The sequence below is a fragment of the Tamandua tetradactyla genome, chromosome 21 (assembly GCF_023851605.1).
Source record: "Tamandua tetradactyla isolate mTamTet1 chromosome 21, mTamTet1.pri, whole genome shotgun sequence".
NCBI lineage: Eukaryota > Metazoa > Chordata > Mammalia > Pilosa > Myrmecophagidae > Tamandua > Tamandua tetradactyla.
Genome location: NC_135347.1, coordinates 36,796,255 through 36,818,435, shown reverse-complemented (window position 1 = coordinate 36,818,435; position 22,181 = coordinate 36,796,255). Strand labels below are relative to the sequence as shown.

General features: G+C 39.8%; 1 protein-coding gene across 8 annotated transcripts in view; it reads right to left on the bottom strand.

The window, feature by feature from the left end:
* The window catches only part of KIAA0825 (KIAA0825 ortholog), a 467,160-nt gene that overhangs the window by 233,550 nt on the left and 211,429 nt on the right, over nt 1-22,181 (bottom strand). For all 8 annotated transcript variants that reach the window (XM_077139139.1, XM_077139135.1, XM_077139134.1 and 5 more), the window contains one exon: nt 16,665-16,844. In XM_077139139.1, coding sequence (XP_076995254.1) covers nt 16,665-16,844 — 180 coding nt within the window. The remainder of the gene's footprint in view (nt 1-16,664; nt 16,845-22,181) is intronic.

The following is a 22,181-nucleotide window of genomic DNA, read 5'->3' as shown; positions in this document are numbered from 1 at the left end:
AAATAGAGAGTGTGGAGATAGACTGCCAAATCTATGTCAAATGATCATCGACAAAGCCCCCAAATCCAAAGAACTGGGAAAGAATAGTCCTTTTAATAAATGGGGAAGGGAGAACTGTATATCAATAGCCAAAAGAATAAAAGAAGACCCCTACCTGACACTCTATACAAAAATTAATTCAGAAAGGATCAAACACCTGAATATAAGAGCCAGAACTATAAAACTCCTAGAAGAAAATGTAGTGAAACATCATCAAAACCTATTACTAGGAGTTAGCTTTTTAAACTTTACACCAAAAGCACAAGCAATGAAAGAAAAAAGAGATGAATGTGAACTTCTTAAAATCAAAAGCTTGAGGACTTCCAGGAAGACGGCAGAATAGGATAGGCTGAATTCACCCCTGCTCCAAGGAACAACTAGAGAAGTGAAAGAAAAATGACCAGGACAGCAGTTTCACGGTGTGAGTGACCTAAAAGGGTCTTCTACACTATAGACAGAGGTCCTGGATGAAAAAGATGAGGAACTGGAACACAGAGAAACGGGCGAGTGGGTTCCATTGGGACTCCACTGAGGATAAAAGGCAATACCCAACCAAGTGCCTGCCCCTGCAGCTAGCTTGGGTTATCAGCCCCCTCAACTCTACAGCCCAGAGTTCCCTTGGGAAACCCAGAAGCCAGTAAATTTGCTTTCCTGCTCAGAAAGACCATCCAGCTAGTGCCCAGAGTCTACTGCTCCCCTTTCCATATGGAGGTCCAGAGTCCTCAGGAGTGCACGGACAAAGAGAAGGGGACAAGAAAGCAAGACCTGTGGTGCCACTAGTCCCCATGCAGGCACCCACAAGCTCTGTACTCCGCTCCCACGTGCATGGCCTCCCTGTGTCCCACTCGTGCCACCTCCAAGCCCTTCTCCCCTGTGCTTTACTCCCCCCCACCCTGTGTACCTTGCACCTGCACCCCCCTACCCTATGCCACACACTTCACACCTGCCCTATGCCTGGCTCCCCCACATACCTGTGCACCCACACTCACGCACCTATGCACCTGCACACCTACGTCCCACCCCAATCCAAGTGCCCGTTAACAAACAAGTGGATAAAAAAATGTGGTATGTACATATGATGGAATACTATGCAGCAGTAAGAAGAAATGAAGTCCTGAAGCATATGACAACATGGATGAACCTTGAGGACATAATGATGAATGAAATAAGCCAGACACAAAAGAATAGATACTTATAACTTTTCTGTTATTCCTCTGCCAAAGGTAAACCTAGAGGCTTAAAATATAGATTATAGGGGACCTAGAGTACACAGAAGCTAGAGATGGGTGAACAGTTACCCAACGAGGTTGAACTTTAATGAAAGGGAATTGATAGAAGTAATGATACATCATTAGGAGGTTATAAGCGACATTGCCATATTGAAGGTGAATATGATTGAAAGGGGTTGTGTAGAACTATGTATCCCACTGATTAACTCTACCATTATAAATAAGTTCTTGCATGAACTACCACAAAGGCTTGAAACAGTCAATGGTACAGGGGTATAGGAGGGAAACTAGTATTGCATGCTATGGCCTATAGTTAACAGGAAGACAGCAATAGTTCCACAGCAATCCCAGGATAAATAGTCGGGAAGCACAGACAAGAAATAGGGGGAGGTTTAGATTTGATATTTGGTGAGGCTTTGTTTATCAGTTCTTTGTCTCTTCGGACTGATGGCAACTATTTAAAATTGAGAGTACTGTTGATTGTACAATGAAGTGAGGACAATGTAAGTCATGGACTGTTTATTTTGGACATTATACATGATGCTCACTAGATGGAGGGGGCTGAAGGGTTCAATGACTTAGAAGCAGAAAGGCAAACTATGATGTATACATATGATGGAATATTGTGTGGCTGAAAAAAGGAACAAAGTTGTGAGACATGCAACAAAGTGAATGAATCACAGGGACATTGTGTTGCACAATACAACCCAAAAACAAAAGAACAAATATGATATGTTCTCTTTTAGAAAACACTTATAAGACAAGTGAAGCCTAGATTGTAAGCTCTGATAGTAGCACGCTTAGTCTAGAGCTGTAAATGTACTTCTAGATTCTGAGATGATTTATTATATGCATATAAGCTGGTATTTCTCCTGGAATTTTGGGCAACTTTGTGACACCTAAGACTCAAAGATGGAGTTCTGCAACTCTGAAAGTGAGCATAGCTATATACAACAACTGCTAAAGTTATCAAAAAAGAGATCAGCATTCAATTTGAGACAATAACAAAGCTGATCTGGTTGGAACTAAGGTCAACAGAACACAGGGCAAAGGAGGATAGTGTCTATACTCTAGAGCTTCTCCTATAGTATGAGACCAAAAGCAGAGAGCGTTATCATGTCCAGAACCTAAATTTTCAGTAACACACTGTTTAAATCAACCTGCCTGGGCCACTCATTTAAACAACCCAAACAAATGGAGCCCAGAACAGGAACGAGGCCCTGTGATCCTGTGTAGCTTAATGTAATATCTGGATCCACCCCAGACTGTAGTGGGTTGGTAATTAAGAAGTACTGGTAGAGTACCTTCAGGGTCTGGAGAAAAAATATTGAATTATTAAACTATCCCATCTGGAAATGCCTGGTGCTCTCTCAAACATTAGCATAGCCCAAGAAAATAGGCCAAACCCTTGATTTTGAGGCTTGCTCTTATGAAACTTATTTTGGCAGTGGAGAAGATAAAACTGCCGATAATTATGCCTAAGAGTTGCTTGCAGATAATCTCTTTTGGTGTTCAGACGTGGCCGCTCTCTCTCTCTCTCTCTAAGCCCAACTGTGCAGGGAAAATCTTTACCCTTCTTCCCCTTCTTCCCGCTATGTGGGACATGCCATTCAGAGGTGAAAGTCTTCCTGACAATGACAGACATGTCTCCTGAGGATGAGCCTAGCCCTGGCACCTTGGGATCAACAGGCCTTCCAAAACAAAAGGGGGAAAAGAAAGGTAACAAAACAAGGTATCAGTGGTGAAGAGAGTTCAAATATAGTCAAAAGGCTATTCTGGAGGCTATTCTTATGCAAGCTTCAGCTAGATATTGCTAATCGCCATGGAATACCAAACCCCAACCAACATCAGCCTGTTAACCCTAAAGAACACCAAGGGATCTAACTGAGACTCTATAAAGTTTCAGGAAGTAAGTTTACTTTCCTGAAACCTATTACCTCCAGAGGTTTCCTAGGCTAAATAAGCCCAACTTCTCCAAGAATATCAACTAATTCCATCCCCCTATTTTATATTGGCAACACCCATTTTCACCAAGAAAAAGTTGGAATAGGCATAGTCCAAACATCCCTATAGAGTGGAAGAAGGATCAAAGAAGAAGGAGTTATAACAGAGAAAATAGGAATTAACAAATGAGTATGACTGCTAGATCACTATACTAATATTTCTTTTAGCCTTCAGTGTTTTGGTGCAGCTAGAAGGAAAAACCTGAAACTGGAATGGTAACCCACACCAAACTATGAAATCTGTTCTGTAATTACCTGTGAAAATGTACTTTGAAAATTATTGTTTTTTTCTTTTTTTGTGCATGTTTTATTTCACAATAAAATGTTATAGCCAAAAAAAGTAATGCTGAAGGGAGATCAGACTGAAAGGAAAGACAGTGGATTGAAGTGGCATAAAGACATAAACATCACAAAAAGATAACCGTGTAGATAATTATATGCCCATAATAATCTATTGAGTTTGTTGGTATGAATCTCCACTCTTATTTTTTTCATATTCTAACATGCAAATACATAAAAAGTAATGATTAATCTGTGGTTTAGAACATACAATGTATAAAGAGATAATTTGTAACAAATAAAACAAAAAAGGGGTGTGGTAACAGTGCATATGAATGCAATTGAAGTTAAGTTGGTATCAAATCAAATGTGATTCTGATAGAGCTAGGATGTTAAATTTTAAGTCCACATAATCAAAAAGAAAATCTGTGAAAAATATATGCAGAAAAAATTAGAAGGGACTCAAAATGGTACACTAAAAAAAAAAAATCTGAAAATAGGCATTATCAGAATTATTGAAGGACAAAAATGTATAGAACTTAGAAAGACCATGTAGCAAAATGTCAGGAGAAAGCACTATATTATTAATTACAATTGAAGTGTAAATAGATTTAACTCTCCACTCAAAAGGCAAAGATTGGCAGAATGGATAAAAAGCATGACACAACCAGATGCTGTTTACAGGAGACGCTTCTTAAATTCAAACACACAGTAGTTTGAAAGTGGAATGATAGGGGAAAAAAGGACAAATACTGTATGGTCCCACTGATGTGAACGGACATTCGAGAATAAACTTGGAATATGTCATTGGTAACAGAGTCCAGCAGGAGTTAGAAACAGGATAAGATAATGAGTAATTGAAGCTGAAGGGATACAGACTATGCAACAGGACTAGATACAAAAACTCAAAAATGGACAGCACAATAATACCTAATTGTAAAGTAATCATGTTAAAACACTGAATGAAGCTGCATCTGAGCTATAGGGTTTTTTTTTTTTTTTTACTATTATTACTACTTTTATTTCTTTTCTCTATATTAACATTTTATATCTTTTTCTGTTGTGTTGCTAGTTCCTCTAAACCGATGCAAATGTACTAAGAAACGATGATCATGCATCTATGTGATGATGTTAAGAATTACTGAGTGCATATGTAGAACGGTATGATTTCTAAATGTTGTGTTAATTTCTTTTTTTTTCTTTCTGTTAATAAAAAAATAAAAAATAAAAAAAAATCAAAAGAGAGGTGGGGTACATATATTAATATCAGATAAAATAGACTTAAGTCAAAACTGTTAGGAAGGACAAAGAAGGTCACTAGATACTGATAAAAGGGATCAATTCAACAGAAGACATAATAATTATAGATATATCTGCACCTAATGGCAGCTCTCTAAAACATATGAAGCAAATATTGACAGAGTTGAAGAGAGAAATAGACAGTTGTACATTAATAGCAGGAGACTTCAATATACCACTTTCAATCATGGATAGAACATCCAGACAGAAGATCAAAAAGGGAATGTAAGACCTGAACAATACTGTAAACCAAGTAGACCTAACAGACATTAGAACTATTAACCCAACACCAGCAGAATACACATTCTTTTCTAGTGCACAAGGGTCATCCTCCAGGAAAGTTCACATGTTAGCTCACAAAACAAATCTCAACAAACTCAGAAAATACTGAAATAATAAAAAGTTTTTTTATCTGACCACAATGGAATAAAGCTGGAAATCATTAACAGAGGGATAAATGGGAAATACACAAATATGGGGAAATTAAACAATGCACTCTTAAATAACCAATGTGCCAAGGAAGACATCACAGAGGGACTAAGGTAATATCTTGAGGCAAATGAAAATAAAAACACAACATATGAAAATTTATGGAATGCAACAAAGGCAATGTTGAGAGGCACATTTAGAGCTCTAAATATTTACATCAAAAAAGAAGAAAGATCTCAATTCAAAGAAGTAAACTTATAACTGAAGGATCTGATAAAAAAAAAAAACTAGCTAAACCCAAAGTGAAGAGAAGGAAGGAAATAAAGTTTAGAGCGTAGATAAATGAAAGAGTAAGTTAAAAAAAAAAAAACACTAGGAAGAATCAGTGAAACCAAAATTGATCGATAACAAAAACATCAATAAAATTGATATCCCCTAGAGATTGTTCAACTCAACAACAAAAAGACAGCCAAGCCGATTACAAAATGGGAAAAAGATTTGAACAGACACCTCTCAGAAGACGAAATACAAATGGCCAAAAGGCACATGAAGAGATGCTCAATGTCCCTGGCCATTAGAGAAATGCAAATCAAAACCACAATGAGATATCATCTCACACCCACCAGAATGGCCATTATCAACAAAACAGAAAATGACAAGTGCTGGAGAGGATGCGGAGAAAGAGGCACACTTATCCACTGTTGCTGGGAATGTCAAATGGTGCAACCACTGTGGAAGGCACTTTGGCGGTTCCTCAAAAAACTGAACATAGAATTGCCATACGACCCAGCAATACCATTGCTAGGTATCTACTCAGAGGATTTAAGGGCAAAGACACAAACGGACATTTGCACACTGTCATGGTTAGGGACAGGTGTCAACTTGGCCAAGTTGTGGTACCTGTTCATCTGACTGGGCAAGCGCTGGCCTGTCTGTTGCAATGAGGACATTTCATAGGATTAGGTCATGATCACGTCAGCTACATCCACAGCTGATTCCATTTGTAATCAGCCAAAGGGGAGTGTCTTCTGCAATTAGTGATGCTAAATCCAATCATGGGAAGCCTTTTAAGGAGGACTCAGAGGAGACAGGTTGCATTCCTGCTTTGGCTGGTGAGCCTCTCCTGTGGAGTTCATCCAGGCCATCCATTGGAGTCATCGGCTTCGGAGCCTGCCCTGTGGATTTTGGACTCTGTGTTCCTACGGTCACGTGAGACACTTTCATAAATTTTATATTTGCAAGTGTTCCCTGTTGATTCTGTTTCTCTAGAGAACCCTAACTAATACATCTTGGTACCAGGAGTGGTTCTTAAGGAACAGAATCTTAAAAATGGGTTTTTATGAATGGTTTTCTACTCTGACTGGGCTCAGAGACACTAAGGACTCTGATTCCCGTAATCAGAATGACACTCCCAATCCATGGAGTGAGTTGGCAAAGGAGATAGTCAAAATATCATCATTTGATTCTCCTAATGCTTCGCTTGTACGAAGCCAGACTCTGGGGGATAATGTTTTTGACACCTTTACAGAGTTTTGTAGAAATAAGAGTTATAGAGATGTTGGTTGGTTGTTGTTAGATACACTGTCTGCATTAAAGGGTGAAAGGGATGGGCTTAAGGCTTCAAACAAGAAGCTTAAGCGCCGTCTGAAAGATGTAGAGGTTTCTATGAGTATCCTGAAGGAAAATTTTATTTCCTGTAGCCGTAGACTTGAGATCTCTGAAAATCAGACTCAGAATCTTATTGTTAGAGTAGCAACTTTACAACGTAAACTGAAATCTCAGTCTTGCGTGGTGTCTGCCGTTAAAGTGAGGGCATTGATTGGAAAGGAGTGGGACCCTGAAAAATGGGATGGTGACATATGGATTGATAATGATGTTGGGGGTGAGGTTGAAACCCTAGACCATGCTGAGCCTTCTTTAGATAACCCTGTTAATAGTCTGCCCTGAGGACATAGCCACCCCACCTCCAGCCTGCCTTGAGGAATTGGCCACCCAACCTCCTCCTGAAGGGATTAGCCCTAGAGTTATTAATCCTGTTTCACCAGATGAAACTGCAAATGAAAGCCCTGAAGCAAATGGCTTGGAAGATATTTCTAATTCTTTTCATGACCCACCTCCACCACCCCTCATTTCTTCTAGACCTATACCTAGACTGAAGTCCCAACAGGCCCCTAAAGGTGAGGTACAAAGTATCACACATGAGGTACGTTATACTCCAAAAGAACTGTGTGAGTTTTCCAATTTATATAGACAGAAATCAGGGGAATATGTGTGGCAATGGATTTTAAGAGTGTGGGATAATGGTGGGAGGAATATAAGGCTGGATCAGGCTGAATTTATTGATATGGGCCCACTAAGCAGAGATTCTGCATTCAATGTTATAGCTAGAGCAGTTAGAAAAGGTGTTAACAGCTTGTTTGGGTGGTTGGTTGAAACATGGATCAAAAGGTGGCCAACATTACCTGAGGTTGAAATGCCAGAACTGCCCTGGTATAATGTAGATGAGGGGATCCAGAGGCTTAGAGAGATTGGGATGTTAGAGTGGATTTATCATGCAAAGCCTGCTCTTACACCCCAGGAATGTCCAGAGGATGCACCTTTTACCAGAACAGTGAGAAATAAATTTGTGAGACTAGCACCATCATCCCTCAAGAGCTCTGTGGTTGCACTTCTCTGTAGGTCAGATATTACTGTAGGAACTGCTGTCACTGAGCTGGAATCCTTAAACACAATGGGGATGACAGGATCCCGAGTTGGCAGAAGCCAGGTGGCAGCACTTAATCACCAAAGACAGGGTAGACGTGGGTATTATAATAGACAACAAACTCAAAGGAGGCATCAAAATTATATGACACGCAGAGATTTGTGGCATTGGCTAGTAAATCATGGGGTGCCTAGAAATACAATAGAAGGGCAGCCTACTAAATTCTTGTTGGAGCTGTATAAACAAAAGAGTTCTAGGTCAAGGGAACAGAAGTCTAACCTGAATTACAAAAACACAGAGTCACGGCCCCTTAACCAATTTCCAGACTTGAAACAGTTTACAGACCCTGAGCCCCTTGAATGAAGGGGAGGCCAGGTCCCTATGGGGAAGAAACCTGTTACACTGCCACAAATTTATACTGTTAACCTTCCTCTAAGTCTTCCCCAAGGAGACCGACGGCCTTTTACCAGGGTAACTGTGCATCGGGGAAAAGGAAATGATCAGATATTTCGGGGATTATTAGACACTGGTTCAGAAGTGACATTAATTCCAGGGGACCCAAAACGTCACTCTGGACCACCAGTCAGAGTGGGGGCTTATGGAGGCCAGGTGATCAATGGAGTTTTAGCTCAGGTCCGTCTCACAGTGGGTCCAGTGGGCCCCCGGACCCATCCTGTAGTTATTTCCCCAGTTCCGGAATGTATAATTGGCATAGACATACTGAGCAACTGGCAGAATCCCCACGTTGGTTCTCTAACTCGTGCAGTGAGGGCTATTATGGTGGGAAAGGCCAAGTGGAAGCCACTAGAACTGCCCCTACCAAGCAAAATAGTAAATCAAAAGCAATAGCGTATTCCTGGAGGGATTGCAGAGATTACTGCCACTCTTAAGGACTTGAAAGATGCAGGGGTGGTGATTCCCACCACATCCCCATTCAACTCTCCTATTTGGCCTGTGCAGAAAACAGATGGGTCTTGGAGAATGACAGTGGATTATCGTAAACTCAACCAGGTGGTAACTCCAATTGCAGTTGCTGTTCCAGATGTAGTATCATTGCTTGAGCAAATCAATACATCCCCTGGTACCTGGTATGCAGCGATTGATCTGGCAAATGCTTTTTTCTCAATAGCTATTAGTAAGGACCACCAGAAACAGTTTGCTTTCAGCTGGCAAGGTCAGCAATATACTTTCACTGTCCTACCTCAGGGGTATATCAACTCTCCAGCCCTATGTCATAATCTTGTTCGCAGAGACCTTGATCGTTTCTCCCTCCCACAAGACATCACACTGGTCCATTATATTGATGATATCATGTTGATTGGACCTAGTGAGCAAGAAGTAGCAACTACTCTAGATTTACTGGTAAGGCATTTGCGTGTCAGAGGATGGGAGATAAATCCAACAAAAATACAGGGGCCTTCCACCTCAGTAAAATTTCTAGGTGTCCAGTGGTGTGGGGCATGTCGAGATATCCCTTCTAAGGTGAAGGATAAATTGCTGCATCTGGCCCCTCCCACAACCAAAAAAGAGGCACAACGCCTAGTGGGTCTTTTTGGATTTTGGCGACAACATATTCCTCATTTGGGTGTGCTACTCCGGCCCATTTATCGAGTGACCAGAAAAGCTGCTAATTTTGAGTGGGGACCTGAACAAGAGAAGGCTCTGCGACAGGTCCAGGCTGCTGTGCAAGCTGCTCTGCCACTTGGGCCATATGATACAGCAGATCCAATGGTGCTGGAAGTGTCAGTGGCAAATAGAGATGCTGTCTGGAGCCTTTGGCAGGCCCCTATAGGAGAATCACAACGCAGACCCTTAGGATTTTGGAGCAAAGCCTTACCATCTGCTGCAGATAACTACTCTCCTTTTGAGAAACAGCTTTTGGCCTGCTACTGGGCCTTAGTAGAGACTGAACGCTTAACCATGGGCCACCAAGTTACCATGAGACCTGAGTTGCCTATCATGAGTTGGGTGTTGTCTGACCCACCAAGCCATAAAGTTGGGCGTGCACAGCAGCACTCTATTGTAAAGTGGAAATGGTATATACGAGATAGAGCCAGAGCAGGTCCTGAAGGCACAAGTAAGTTACATGAAGAAGTGGCACAAATGCCCATGGTTTCCGCTCCTGCTGCCACATTACCTTCTGTTTCCCAGACCAGAGCTATGGCCTCTTGGGGAGTTCCTTACAGTGAATTGACTGAGGAAGAGAAAACTCGGGCCTGGTTTACAGATGGTTCAGCACGATATGCAGGTACCACCCGAAAGTGGACAGCTGCAGCATTACAACCCCTTTCTGGGGTGTCCTTGAAGGACAGTGGTGAGAGGAAATCCTCCCAGTGGGCAGAACTTCGAGCAGTGCACCTGGTTGTTCATTTTGCTTGGAAGGAAAACTGGCCAGAGGTGTGTTTGTATACTGACTCATGGGCTGTTGCTAATGGTTTGGCTGGATGGTCAGGGACTTGGAAAGACCATAATTGGAAAATTGGTGACAAAGAGGTCTGGGGAAGAAGTATGTGGATAGACCTTTCTGAGTGGGCTAAAAACATGAAGATATTTGTGTCCCATGTGAATGCACACCAGAAGGTGACTTCAGCAGAGGAAGATTTTAATAATCAAGTGGATAAGATGACCCGTTCTATGGATACCAGTCAGCCCGTTTCCCCAGCAACTCCTGTTATTGCCCAATGGGCTCATGAACAAAGTGGTCATGGTGGTAGGGATGGAGATTATGCATGGGCTCAGCAACATGGACTTCCACTCACCAAGGCTGACCTGGCTACAGCCACTGCTGAGTGCCCAATCTGCCAGCAGCAGAGACCCACCCACACTCAGCCCCTGATATGGCACCATTCCCCGAGGTGACCAGCCAGCTACATGGTGGCAGGTTGATTACATTGGACCACTCCCTTCATGGAAGGGGCAGCGATTTGTTCTAACTGGAATAGACACATACTCTGGATATGGGTTTGCTTTCCCTGCACGCAATGCTTCTGCCAAAACTACTATCCGTGGGCTTACAGAATGCCTTATCCATCGTCATGGTATTCCACATAGCATTGCTTCGGATCAAGGAACACACTTCACAGCAAATGAAGTGCGGGAATGGGCACATGCTCATGGAATTCTCTGGTCTTACCATGTTCCCCATCATCCAGAAGCTGCTGGATTGATAGAATGGTGGAATGGCCTTTTGAAAACTCAATTACGGTGCCAACTAGGTGGCAAAAACTTGAAAGGCTGGGGTAATGTTCTCCAGGAAGCTGTGTATGCTCTGAATCAGCGTCCGCTGTATGGTGCTGTTTCTCCCATAGCCAGGATCCATGAGTCCAGGAACCAAGGGGTGGAAATGGGTGTGGTGCCACTCACTATTACTCCTAGTGATCCACTAGGAAAATTTTTGCTTCCTGTCCCTGCTACCCTGAGTTCTGCTGGTCTACAGGTTTTAGTTCCAAAATGGGGTGTGCTTTCTCCAGGAGAAACAACAGTGATACCACTGAACTGGAAGTTAAGATTGCCACCTGGCCACTTTGGGCTACTTATGCCTCTGGATCAACACACCAAGAAGGGGATTACATTATTGTCTGGGGTAATTGACCCTGACTATCAGAAGGAAGTAGGACTGCAACTACATAATGGAGGTAAAGAAGAGTTTTCTTGGAATATAGGAGATCCCCTGGGGCGTCTATTAGTACTACCATGCCCTGTGATTAAAATCAATGGAAAACTGCAAGAACACAATCCAGGCAGGACCACTAATGGCTCTGAGACTTCAGGAATGAAGGTTTGGGTCACCCCACCAGGCAAAGAACTACGGCCAGCTGAAGTGCTTGCTGAGGGGAAAGGGAACATGGAATGGGTAGTGGAAGAAGGTAGTGATAAATATGAACTTCGACCACGTGATCAGTTACAGAAACGAGGACTGTAATGCTGTTTCGTTTGTGTTATACTATTTAAGTTGTAAGATATCAAGTTTAAGAATGAATGTTGCCCAAGGATTTGCACGCTATTCTGGAGAGATTTAATGTGTTTCCAGTTATATGCAGGACAGTTGAGTATTGTCAGGTAAAAGAAAAAATGTGTGCTTATTTGTTTTCATTTGGAAATTAAGTATGGTCTAAGGTGATATATATATATATATATATATATATATATATATATATATATATGTGCCATGTTGACAAGGGGTGGACTGTCATGGTTAGGGACAGGTGTCAACTTGGCCAAGTTGTGGTACCTGTTCATCTGATTGGGCAAGCGCTGGCCTGTCTGTTGCAATGAGGACATTTCATAGGATTAGGTCATGATCACGTCAGCTACATCCACAGCTGATTCCATTTATAATCAGCCAAAGGGGAGTGTCTTCTGCAATTAGTGATGCCAAATCCAATCATGGGAAGCCTTTTAAGGAGGACTCAGAGGAGACAGGTTGCATTCCTGCTTTGGCTGGTGAGCCTCTCCTGTGGAGTTCATCCAGGCCATCCATTGGAGTCATCGGCTTCGCAGCCTGCCCTGTGGATTTTGGACTCTGCGTTCCTATGGTCACGTGAGACACTTTCATAAATTTTATATTTGCAAGTGTTCCCTGTTGATTCTGTTTCTCTAGAGAACCCTAACTAATACACACACCAATGTTTATAGCAGCATTATTTACAATTGCAAAGAGATGGAAAGAGCCAAAATGTCCATCAACAGACGTGGCTAAACAAACTGTGGTATATACATACGATGGAATATTATGCAGCTTTAAGACAGGATAAACTTATGAAGCATGTAATAACATGGATGGACCTAGAGAACATTATGCTGAGTGAGTCTAGCCTAAAATTAAAAGACAAATACTGTATGGTTCCACTGATGTGAACCAACGTTCGAGAATAAACTTGGAATATGTCATTGGTAACAGAGACCAGCAGGAGTTAGAAACAGGGTAAGATAATGGGTAATTGGAGCTGAAGGGATACAGACTGTGCAATAGGACTAGATACAAAAACTGAAAAACGGACAGCACAATACTACCTAATTGTAATGTAATTATGTTAAAACACTGAATGAAGCTGCATCTGAGCTATAATTTTGTTTGTTTGTTTGTTTGTTTGTGTTTTTTGTTTTTTTCTTTTTCCTTTTTTTCTTTTTTATATTTTTTTATGTTTTATTTTTATTATTATTTTTATTTTTTTCTCCATATTATCATTCTATATCTTTTTCTGTTGTTTTGCTAGTTCTTTTACTAAATCGATGCAAATGTACTAAGAAATGATGATCATACATCTATGTGATGATATTAAGAATTACTGATTGCATATGTAGAATGGAATGATTTCTAAATGTTGTGTTAGTTAATTTTTTTTAATTAATAAAAAAAAATTGATATCCCCTTAGCTAGACTGACAAAGAAAAAAAGAGTAGACACGAATAAATAAAATCAGAAATGAAAGCGGGGACATTACTACCAATCCCACAGAAATAAAAGGATTATAAAAGGAACATATGAACAACTGTATGCCAACAAATTAGACAACCTAGATGAAGTGGACAAATTCCTAGAAATGCACAACCTACTTACACTAACTCAAGAAGAAATAAATATCTCAACAGACAATAACAAGAAAAGAGACCAAATCAGACATCAAAAACCTCCCAACAAGGAGAAGCCCAGGACCAGATGACTTCACTGGTGAATTTTACCAAACATTCCATGAAGAATTAACACCAAACTTGCTCAAGCTCTTCTAAAACACTCAAGAGGTGGTAACATATCCTATGAGGTCAATATTCCCCTTTTACCAAAGCCAGATAAAGATACAATAAAAGGAATCTACAGACCAATATTCCTTATGAATATAGATATAAAAATCTCCCCCCAAACACTAGCAAACTGAATCCAATAGAATATTTTAAAAAATTATACACCGCGATCAATTGAGAATTATCTCAGTATATAAAGGTGGCTTGACATATGAAAATTAATTAATTTAATTCACCACATTAATAGAATGAAGGGGAAAAACACATGATCATGCCAATGGATGCAGAAAAGACATTTGATAAAATCCAGCAATCATTCATGTAAAAATAATTAGAAAACTATGAACAAAAAGAAAACTTCCTCAACAATAAAGGGCAAATATGAATACCCACAGCTAATACCATACCAATGGTGCAAGACTGAAAGCTTTTGCTCTAAGATCAGGAACAAGACAAGGATGCCCACTGCCACCACTGTTATTCAACATCGTAGTGGAAGTTCTGGTCAGAGTAATTAGGGAAGAAAAAGAAGTAAAAAAAAAAAAACAAGTTTAAATGGAAAGGAAGATGAAAAACCTTCCCTATTTGCAGATGACATAATCTTGTACATAAGAAATCCTGAAAAATCCACAACAATGCTACTAGAACTAAACTGGTGTGTGTAGGGGCGGTGGTACAAGATCAACATGCAAAATCGCAGGGTTTTTATATACTTAAAATGAAAAATTTGAAGAGGAGAGCAAGAAAAAATTTTCCATTTACAATAGCAACTAAAAAAAAATCAAATATCTATGAATAAATTAACTAAGATACAAAGGCTTTATACCTGGAAAACATTGCTAAAGGAAATCAAAGGAGACCTAAATAAATGAAGAACATTCCATATTCATGGATTGGAAGATTAAATGTTCGGCTGCTGTGGTGGTTTGAAATCATGTATGCCAGAGAAACATGTTCTAAAAGTTAATCCATTCGTGTGGATGTGAGCCGATTATAAATAGGAACTTTTGATGAGGCTACTTCAATTAAGGCGTGACCCACCTCATTCACTATGGATCTTTATCCTATTAGTGAAGTCCTTATAAACAGAATGAATGCAGACAGAGAAAGGAAACAATGGAAGAAGGGAAGTTAACAAGACCCAGAAGAGAAGAGAGAGACCAACAGATGCAGCCACGTGCCTTGCCATGTGGCAGAGGAGCCAGCGGTTTCGGTAGCCAGTCTTGGGGAAGAAAGCATCACCCTGATGATGCCTTGATTTGGATATTTTCCCAGATTCTTGTAAGCAAATAAATTCCCAATGTTTAAGCCAAACCCATTTCATGGCATTGCTTCAAGTAGCCTAGGAAACTAAAGCAGATATCAATTCTTTCCAAAGTGATTTATTGATTCAATGTAATCCCAAACTAAATTCCAACCACCTTCTTTGTAGAAATGAAACAGCCAATCACCAAATTTGTATGGAAGGGTTTTGGTGAACAGCCAAAGGCATCTTGAAGAACAACAAAATTGGAGGAATTGTGCTTCCCAATTTTGAAACCTATTACAAAACCAAGGACTGGCAAAAGGACAGACATATAGACAATGGGTTCAAATTTAGAGTTTCAAAATAAACTGTTACATCAAAACCCAGTTGGAAATTTTGCCAAGACATTGAAAGCTTTCTTCCCAAAGCCTGTGGGAGAGTTAAGAATACTGGTTCAAAAAACAAAATTAAGCTCAAGGCCATATTGAGGAGTCAAGTGAAAAATACTTTTGGGGTATATTACTATAATGCTATACAGGACATTTTGAACAATAGTTTCCTTATTTACAAACCTTATTTCAGCATTATCTTAAACTCAGGGGATATGTAAAAGACATTTATCTCTTTTAAAAGAAAAAAGGAAGTCAAGATTTAGAAAGAGTGAAGAACAGTAGAGGTACTTTGTGCTTTGATATTTTAGTTTGCCCAACTGAAGATTGCCTGACTTTGAAGACATAGGCCTGCAGTGATTGCCACCGAACTTATTACTTATAGAGTGCATTGGTATTTGAAATGCCCACATAGGTCCCCAACTTAATTATTTTTTATTTTTATCTTTTGTAATCCTTTTCAATGCATATGTTTACTCTTATTTCCCTCCTGCTCCCTCACCCCCCACCCCGAGTTCATGTCCATTCTAAGGAGTTATGTGTTGGATTTCTAATTATAAATTCAGATTGTATAATTTCATCACTGAAGTCATTTGTCTCAAAAGCAAGTGTCTCAGAACAATTCAGTCTTAATAAGGAAAAAAAAAGAGAAATTACATAGCTTATGAGTCAGGGATATGGTTTCTACCTCTGATTTTTCAACTAATCAGTGGACAACATAAGGCAAATCTCTTAACATCACCCACCTCTCTTTCTTCAGTAATAATTTAATGACAGTGGCCATTTCACCATTGCCTTTCCATCTTAAAGTGATTTATGGATTAGATATACTGTAATTATAGACAGTGTTGCAGCAGGAGGAAAATATAGCAGTGAAGTTTTAAAATAATGTACTCTAGCTGATATGGGTTTGGTTAGTTAAATTTATAAAATTTACCAGGGGCTCATCCATCAATTTGTTGAATAAACGCACCCAAGAATCACAAAATATCTTTTCATATGTTACTAATACTTTTTGTGTTCAATAACAAAAGAGAATCTGTGGTAAATATTAAAATTTTACAATAGAATAAATCCAAATAATATTAAAAATAAAATCTGAATTATATAATGCATAGTTTGAACCAGCCTAAAACTACATTAAATTTTAACAGGTTAATGGTGAATTATTTTTATATAAAAAAGAAGAACTTTTACAAACAATGAATCCAACAAAATTGACATCAATAAAACTTTTACACATCCTTAAGTGAATATATAAGTACCTATGTAATACTTCTTTTGGAAATTGTGAATTTCTCATACCTGGGATGTTATATAAAAAGTCCCATAATTGTTCTTCTTCCATGTAGGTCACAAAAACATTTCCAAAGGTTTGTGGAGAAAGATTGCAATTATAGAGTACTTTAAAGATGGCTTCTATCAAGTTGCATCCTTGGTCTGGATTCTTTTCTCTTTCAGGAACTTGTTCTTGTAAAGTGCATTCTTGAAAAGAATAAAACTTATTAATGTAGGTATCGATGAATGTGATTCAGTTCTTATCATTAACCCTCTCATGATGCTGTGAACTATATTTGAATAACGTTTACATAATAAGAGAAATGACAAATTCTTTCAGACCAATCTAACCCAATATTGCTTCTAAGATACCCGAGGATATTTGTATCTCACATACACAAAATCACACACAGCACAATAACATCACTTCAAAGGGCAATGCTAATTTCCTTGTATACCAGAATTCCTTTTTTTCTCTTAAAAAGACTTATTTTTTTCTCATTTCAAACTAATGCACATTCATTCTAGAAAGTTTTAAAAATTCGGACAACTAAGAAACTAAAATCACATGAAATCCTACCAACCAGTGATAGTCACTATATTTGAAATGTAGTCTTTCATTCATATTACATATAAATAGATATAAATGAATATCTGTATATATTACGTGTACACGAAGTAGAATCATCCTATACATATTCTTTTTGCATGGGCAGGCACCTGGAATTGAACCCGGGTCTCCAGCATGGCAGGCAAGATTTCTGCCACTGAGCCACTGTGCACCACCCCTATACATATTCTTTTTTATTTTTTTATACATATTCTTTTGATATCTAAAACCTATTTAAAGTCAATTGAAACTTTGTATCTCTCTTTGAGATGTTGGGCTGTGAAAATTATGCTCTTTATTTACTGAGAATAGAAGTTTCATGGGGAAATTCACATTTCTAATGTTCACAGAATTATACTATTTATTTTACAAATAAATTTACAAACTTTCCTCAAACCCATAGACTCTGTTATTTCAGAAAGAAGAGTTTATCAGTTGGCCTATCAATAAAGCTATGTAAGGAATTCCCACAAAAATAGGGCCATTTTAATAGGCCCTTTCAAATCCTCCTCTGGTTTCATTGTGACTTCGTCAAAGATCCGTAATCAGAAGTTTCTAAAGTATTTCATCTATAAATTGGACTGGCTAAGGGAATAATAATTTCTATTTTTTTAAGCAATGATTAGCATGACGTGTAATATCATGATATGGAAAAATATTTATTGACAAATATAATGACTCTCAGATATTGTCTTGAATGAATGTAACCCAGATCTTTTTCTGAGTTAAGTAACATTTTTTCATTATTGTTCATTTGGACATTCATCACTTTTATGCTTTCTCTTGTTAATTTTATTTCTGTGATTTGCTTTTCATGACCTAAAAGAGCCCACTGTTATCTGCAAACTGAGAAACAGTACCACAGACTTTACATAAAGGACATTTATTGTTTTTTGCTTTCCTAGTATCCATTCTTGCTCTTTTTAAGTAACAAGTTGGTTTTCCTTCGGGAAGCCCTCCTTCCACCACCAGGCATATACTTAGTTTATGTGGTTTGGGTGAAGCTGAGGCCATCACCAGGGGTGGACACGTGATGAAGGCCTGCCCGTTCAGAGCATGACATTCCCTATCAACCGTGACTGGTTCAGGAATAGGTATTGACCAATGAGAACCTTCCTCAGTATTTTTGCTGGAACTATTGGTAAAGAAGTTCTCTCTCTACTGGGGTTGCTAAGCTGATAGGAAGGAGGCTAGATGTTGCTGATAGACATTTTACCCCATTTGGGTGGAACTTGACTGAAAATGAATCCAATACAATAAAAACAGAACAAAGAGAGGGAGAATGGAAGATTCCTGGTGAGACAACACTGAATCCAGCAATTACTGTATATTTATGTTAACTGAGGTGATAAATTTCCCTTTTGGTTAAGACAGGCTAGTTTGTGTTTCTGTCATTTGCCAACTAAAGGGTTCTGACTCTTTCATAATACACAAAATGTTAAATAGCAAAGATTTCTACCCAGCTATTAATAATTTCATCTTTTTTTTATCCAAATAGTCTCTTCAAGTCTCTTTCCTTTCTCCCCCTCCAATTCATCTTAAATACAACTATCAGTTATCTTTCATACCATACTTCATGCTTAAACCTTCCTCTGCTCCCTGGTTTTGTTACAAATCCCTTAGCCTGACAAGAGCTTCCACAACCTTTTCCAAAATCATCTTTCAATCCCTCAAACATCTGTTCCATTCAGATTGGTGTACTTTCTGTTCCTTTTAAATGTGCTTTCCCATGTCTTCTTTTTCAAGTCATTTCACCAGTCTAGAATGTTCTCCTCCAATGAAATTCCCATCATTTAATCAATTAATTAATTGATTTATTGATTGATTACTATGTGCCAATATTGTAACAGGTGCTAAGGACTATGCCTTCCAGAGATTTCCTGTCTCTTTGTGTGTGTGTGTCTGTGTGTGTGTGTGTGTGTATGCAGGGAAGGGATGATAGACATGAAAACAATCACTACAGCAATGCAAGGATAAGGTCGGTGGCCATACATGAAGATTTCCCTGGGACAACCCTGGTTTATGTCTGTTGTCCTGGTATAATTATTACTAGCGTCCTCTTTCACTCTCAAGTGTCCTAGGTTGGATTAAATATAAGGGCCTTAAGTATATGGGTTTGGTGAAAATATAGTGGATAATGCTTTTAATTTTCTCAGGGAACACAAAGAAGAAGACAACAAGGAGGTAACATCTCAGCTAAGTCTTGAAGGAGTAGAAGATTATCAACTTGCCAAGGTTAAGATGGGAAGTACATTCCAGGAAGACAGAAGAATTGGCATAATCGTGAGAAGACTGACAATTGCTGGTAGTTTTGGGGGGCTGGGTTGACGTGTGATTGGTGTGAAGAAGAGGTGGGTGATGAAGCTGAACAAACAACCAGAACCTGAATGATCTAAGGCCTTGGGAGTCATGACAATGAGAGTGGGAAACGGGGGCTGGATGTGCAGAATAGTTAAAAAAAATAAGAAAGTATTATTTTTATTATATATGAATACCTCAAAATACTTCAATGAAATATTATTAATTTTTCTCCCTCTCTTTTTGCTTTCCTTTAGGCCCAAGTAGTCTGATTCTGTTTACTTGCCTCAGGGACTTCTGCTGTTTGAAAAGCTCAAATAGGCCCAAGTCAGTTGTTCTCTCAGACTTTAAAAAGAGGAGAAAAGAGAAGCTAAATCTATTGAATAGGTATTAGCTTGAACCACATGAAATTAACATTTGTGTAGGTCTCAAATAGTCAAATATTGGCGCTACCGTATGGTTCTACCCCATAGCCCAGGTCTTGCTGGGAGAGTAGAGACAGGGTTTTGGAGGCCCAGAGGGAGATGTTCTTGGCCTGGAAGTAAGACGCTGTATCTACGAGAAGAAGCACCTCCACCCCACTCGCTTGCAGAGGCTTGTCTGGGTGGGGCACCCAAGGAAGCTGGATCCGTGACACAGGCTCTAGGCCTTGTCAAATGTTCCAAGCCACACGTAAAGACAGCTGGACTTAGAGAACCCCTTGAGCAGGGATAAATGGTATCTCTGTAGTAATTAGAGTGACCAGATAACTGATTATCAATAAGGCCTTCCAGGAACCTCTGTACCCACCTGGGGGCAAAGGCGGGAGCCTCAGAATCTCTAGAAGGAAATGTTCTACCACCCAGAACCCTTAGAGTCCTCTCTTAGTCAATTTAAAGACAACAGGTGATTTGGATATTTTTTGTACTTCTGAATTTATGAATTGAGATTTATACCAGTTCATATAATATAGCCACTATTCACAAGGTACTTGATATATGTCAAACATCATACAAGCTCTTTTACCACTCATTTTTTTGTGCAATACTCTATGGATTGTTGATTATGCCAGTTTTACAGATGAACAAAGTAAATTGAGAGAAATTAAATAACTTGCCCCAAGGCCAGAGAGGTAGTGAGAATTTGCCTTGTTGTTTGCAACACACTATAATCCCAAATTTCTCAAAGTCTACTTTGACATTTTATTGACAACTTCTGAATGCAAACCACGACACCCATACCAGGCATTTGGCATGTGGTAATATATTGCCGTATGGAAAAACACCTTAAAATCATGTAGCATTCTACACTTTCGCATACATTATCTCATTCCAACTCCAAAGCTGTTTTATTATTTAATTTTCTATGAACATATATTGTGTTAGTTAGATTCAAAATGAGAGAGTGCAGATTTGGTACCAGAGAGTGGGGTGCTGCTGCAGTTTGCAAATACCAGATCTGTTGGAACGGTGTTTTGGATGGCTAAGGGGAAGACTTTGGAGGAACTATGAAGAGATTGATGAAGAAGTCCTGGAGTGCTTGAAGAGACTGTTGGTGTAAATGGAACCACTGCCAATCTTGACAAAGGAGGACACAAAAGGGAGAGATTGGAGTTTGCAGAGTGAAAACCATGGAAGTTCGGGTCTGAAGCCAAGAAACCTCGGCCAAGAGAGTGGACCCACCCATATACATGGAGAGGGTGAGTTTACCCTGAAGGGTGAGGATGACTCTCCCCTCTCATTGCAGCGGAAGAGTTGTGCAGCCTCAGGCCTTAGAGAAGGTAGAGCACGCTCCTTGGGGGACTGGGAGAGCCTGGCTGCCACCACATGGAGGGGTTGAGCGTGTGCCCCAGAAATGGCAGAGAGCCCAGGGGTGGCCCTGATGCCTGGAGAGAGTGGAGCCCAGAGGTGGTCTCCTCGATGTTCCCCGAGGTTGATTTGGAAAGAGGCAGGCCACTGCATAGGCCCTTGGAAGGGGTGGGACTGCCACTTTCTACAGCCGAAGGATAAATGACTTTCAGACTTTGAAATCCAATGGTGTTTGCCTGCAGGTTTTCCTTCCAGTTTCTCCCTATGGACCTGGTGTTTATCCTCCTTTGCATATTGGCATCAGATAACTTGTTTTGAGATTCACAGGCCCAAAGCAAGAAGAGAAGTTTTTGCACCTGTTTAAGGTGATGCTTGAAGTTGCCAGATTGACAAGGGGTGGACATGTGTTAGTTAGATTCAGTTGTCAACTTGGCCAGGTGAGCATACCTAGTCTTGTTACTGCAGACAAAAGCCAATGATACATGAACCTCATCTGTTGCTAATTACATCTGCAGTTGGCTAGGAGGCGTGTCTGCTGCAATGAGTGACGTTTGACTTAATTGGCTGGTGCTTAAATGAGAGATCTCAACATAGCACAGCTAAGCAGCTCGGCATTCCTCATCTCAGCACTTGCAGCTCAGCCCAGGCCTTTGGAGATGCAGAAAGAAGTCACCCCGGGGAAAGTTGTTGGAACCCAGGAGCCTGGAGAGAAAACCAGCAGAGACCATCCTGTGCCTTCCACGTAAGAAAGAACCTCAGTGGAAAGTTAGCTGCCTTTCCTCTGAAGAACTAACAAAATAAATCCCCTTTTATTAACAGCCAATCCGTCTCTAGTGTGTTGCATTCCGG